At 33.6% G+C, this 2,250-nt stretch overlaps 1 protein-coding gene across 1 annotated transcript; it reads left to right on the plus strand.

Moving 5' to 3' along the window:
- The first annotated feature begins 505 nt into the window (after window positions 1-505).
- On the plus strand, window positions 506-2,033 carry LOC140016646 (zinc finger BED domain-containing protein RICESLEEPER 2-like). The gene is made up of 2 exons (XM_072070221.1): window positions 506-656; window positions 1,174-2,033. Exons 1-2 carry the CDS (start codon window positions 506-508, stop codon window positions 2,031-2,033), a joined length of 1,011 nt encoding a protein of 336 aa, XP_071926322.1.
- Window positions 2,034-2,250: the final 217 nt, after the last annotated feature.

Consider the following 2,250-nt stretch of genomic DNA (forward strand, 5'->3'; position numbering starts at 1 on the left):
AGCACCCCTCCATACCTCCATTAGTACTACTTTTTTTTTGTTTTTGACTTTAACGTGTAAGAATAAATGCTTCAGGCATATTTGTTTATTTATTTAAGAAGGACTATTAATGTTGGCCTTTTAGCATAGGACTAAATTATTGCTTCAGGGATGTAGAAGTCTGTTGAAATTGGTGAAATTTGCATGTTTAGTTTTGTTATACCTTGGTTTTTCACCATTTTGAACTCTTAACTTATATTAATTTATAAAATGAAAGTATATAATTTTCCTATATATATAGGGAAGGTTTTACTAGGTTTGTGATGTATATCTTTTATGGCTTTGTTTCCCTCTTTGTTTACCTAACCAAGCTCAAAAACAGACAAAATATTTATATTTCATTTTTGGCCTACATATAATTTCTGGACTATGTATAAAATCAATTTTTCTTGTTTAAGGTGTAATATCTGCTCTTGTTTTCAGATGTGTAGTAGTTAAAGTTTTTTGAACTTTTCAGATGTCAAGTATGGGAGATAATGCAGCTACTACAGCTGCAAGCCCAAGTGTTGATCATTCATCATCAATGGATCCAAAAAATATTCCTAGAGCCTTTGAAATTGAGATATGTCAAGCACCGCCTCCTCCAACATCCGCGACAAAAGTGTCAAGCAAGAGCAGTAGGTCTTGGGTTTAGGAGCATTATGTAGTTGTTACAGGTACGGAAACAAAAGACAAGAAAACTACTTGTAAATATTGTGAACAATTGATTGCCTGTGCAAGTAAAAATGGTACTACTTCTTTGAGTAACTACCTTTATTGGTGTAAAAAATATCCGTATAATAACACGGATAAGAGGCAAAAGACGTTGGAATTTAAACCAAAAGAGAGAGGGGGAAAAGCATTAACAACCCATATGTTTGATCAAGAATCATGTAGGAGAACGCTGGCTAGGATGGTGATTATAGATGAGCTACCTTTCAAATTTGTGGAAAAGGAGGGATTTCATGATTTTTGTCAAGTTATGCAGCCACGGTTTGAAACGCCATCACGTAGAACTTTAACTAGAGACTACCATAAGCTTTTTTTTAAATGAGAAGAAAAGTTTGAAGACATACTTTGAAACTTTATCCTCATGCATTTGTCTCACCACTAATGCTTCATCCATTCAAAATCTAAAGTATTTGTGTTTGACAGCTTACTTCATTAATGATAAATGGAAATTGCACAAAAAGATTTTAAGTGTTTGTAGTCATGCGGGTGAAGTAATTGGTAGAACTATAGAAAAATACTTGCTTGATTGGAAAATTAGTAAAGTTTTGACTGTTACGGTAGACAATGCTAGCTCAAATGACACTTGTTTGCAATATTTGAGAAGAAGGCTTATTAATTGGAAAGGTACTGTCTTAAATGGAGAATACTTGCATATGAGATGTGTTGCCCATGTCTTGAATTTGACGGTTAGGGAGGGATTGAAAGACTTGGAAGACTCTATTGTTAGGATTCGATCAGCTATGAGATATGTTAAGTCTTCGCCTGCTAGAGTTCAAAGATTCAAATCTTTCATAGAAAAAGAAAGAATCAAAAGTAAAAGTCTTGTGTGCCTTGATATTGAAACTAGGTGGAATTCCGCATTTTTAATGTTAGAGGCTGCTCTAAAATTTCAAAAGGCATTTGAGTTGTTAGAAACTAAGGATAGCAAGTATATGGAAGAGTTAACTCTACAAAGTGAGAATGATACTCATAAGAGTTCTAAGGTGAGAGGTGTGCCAACTGAAATGGATTGGGAGCATGCAAAAGATTTGTTGCCTTTTCTAAAAAATTTTTATGATCCTACTGTGAAAATATCAGTCTCACGTTATGTGACAGGAAATGTATATATGAATGAAACTTTTGGCATTGGTGGTCTTCTTAATTCATTTCAAGAAAGTGATGACTTTTGTTTGTCAACTATGGCTGGGAATATGAAGAAAAAATGTGACAAATATTGGGGTAATGTTGAAAGGATTAACATATTGATTATGATTGCTGTTGTTCTAGATCCCTGGCTAAACTAAGTTATGTTCAATGGGCAATTGATGAGGCATATGATCCTAAGAATGCTAAAATGTTTAAAAGTTAAGGTGGTAAAGATGTTACATTCCCTATTTGACTTGTATTCCATTGGAAAATCACCTCATAGGGAAGTAATAAGTCAAACTTAGTTCAAGGAAATGGATAAAATGGATATTGATACAATTACAATTAAAGGGGCATCAAATTACATGCATGCAA

This window comes from Coffea arabica, chromosome 1e (genome assembly GCF_036785885.1).
Source record: "Coffea arabica cultivar ET-39 chromosome 1e, Coffea Arabica ET-39 HiFi, whole genome shotgun sequence".
NCBI classification, from domain to species: domain Eukaryota; kingdom Viridiplantae; phylum Streptophyta; class Magnoliopsida; order Gentianales; family Rubiaceae; genus Coffea; species Coffea arabica.

Coding starts and splice junctions, on each gene's coding strand:
- LOC140016646 (XM_072070221.1), top strand. CDS start 506: ATGGGAGATAATGCAGCTACTACAGCTGCAAGCCCAAGTGTTGATCAT. Junction 657..1,173: donor AAAAGTGTCAAGCAAGAGCA/GTAGGTCTTGGG, acceptor TGTGTTTGACAG/CTTACTTCATTAATGATAAA.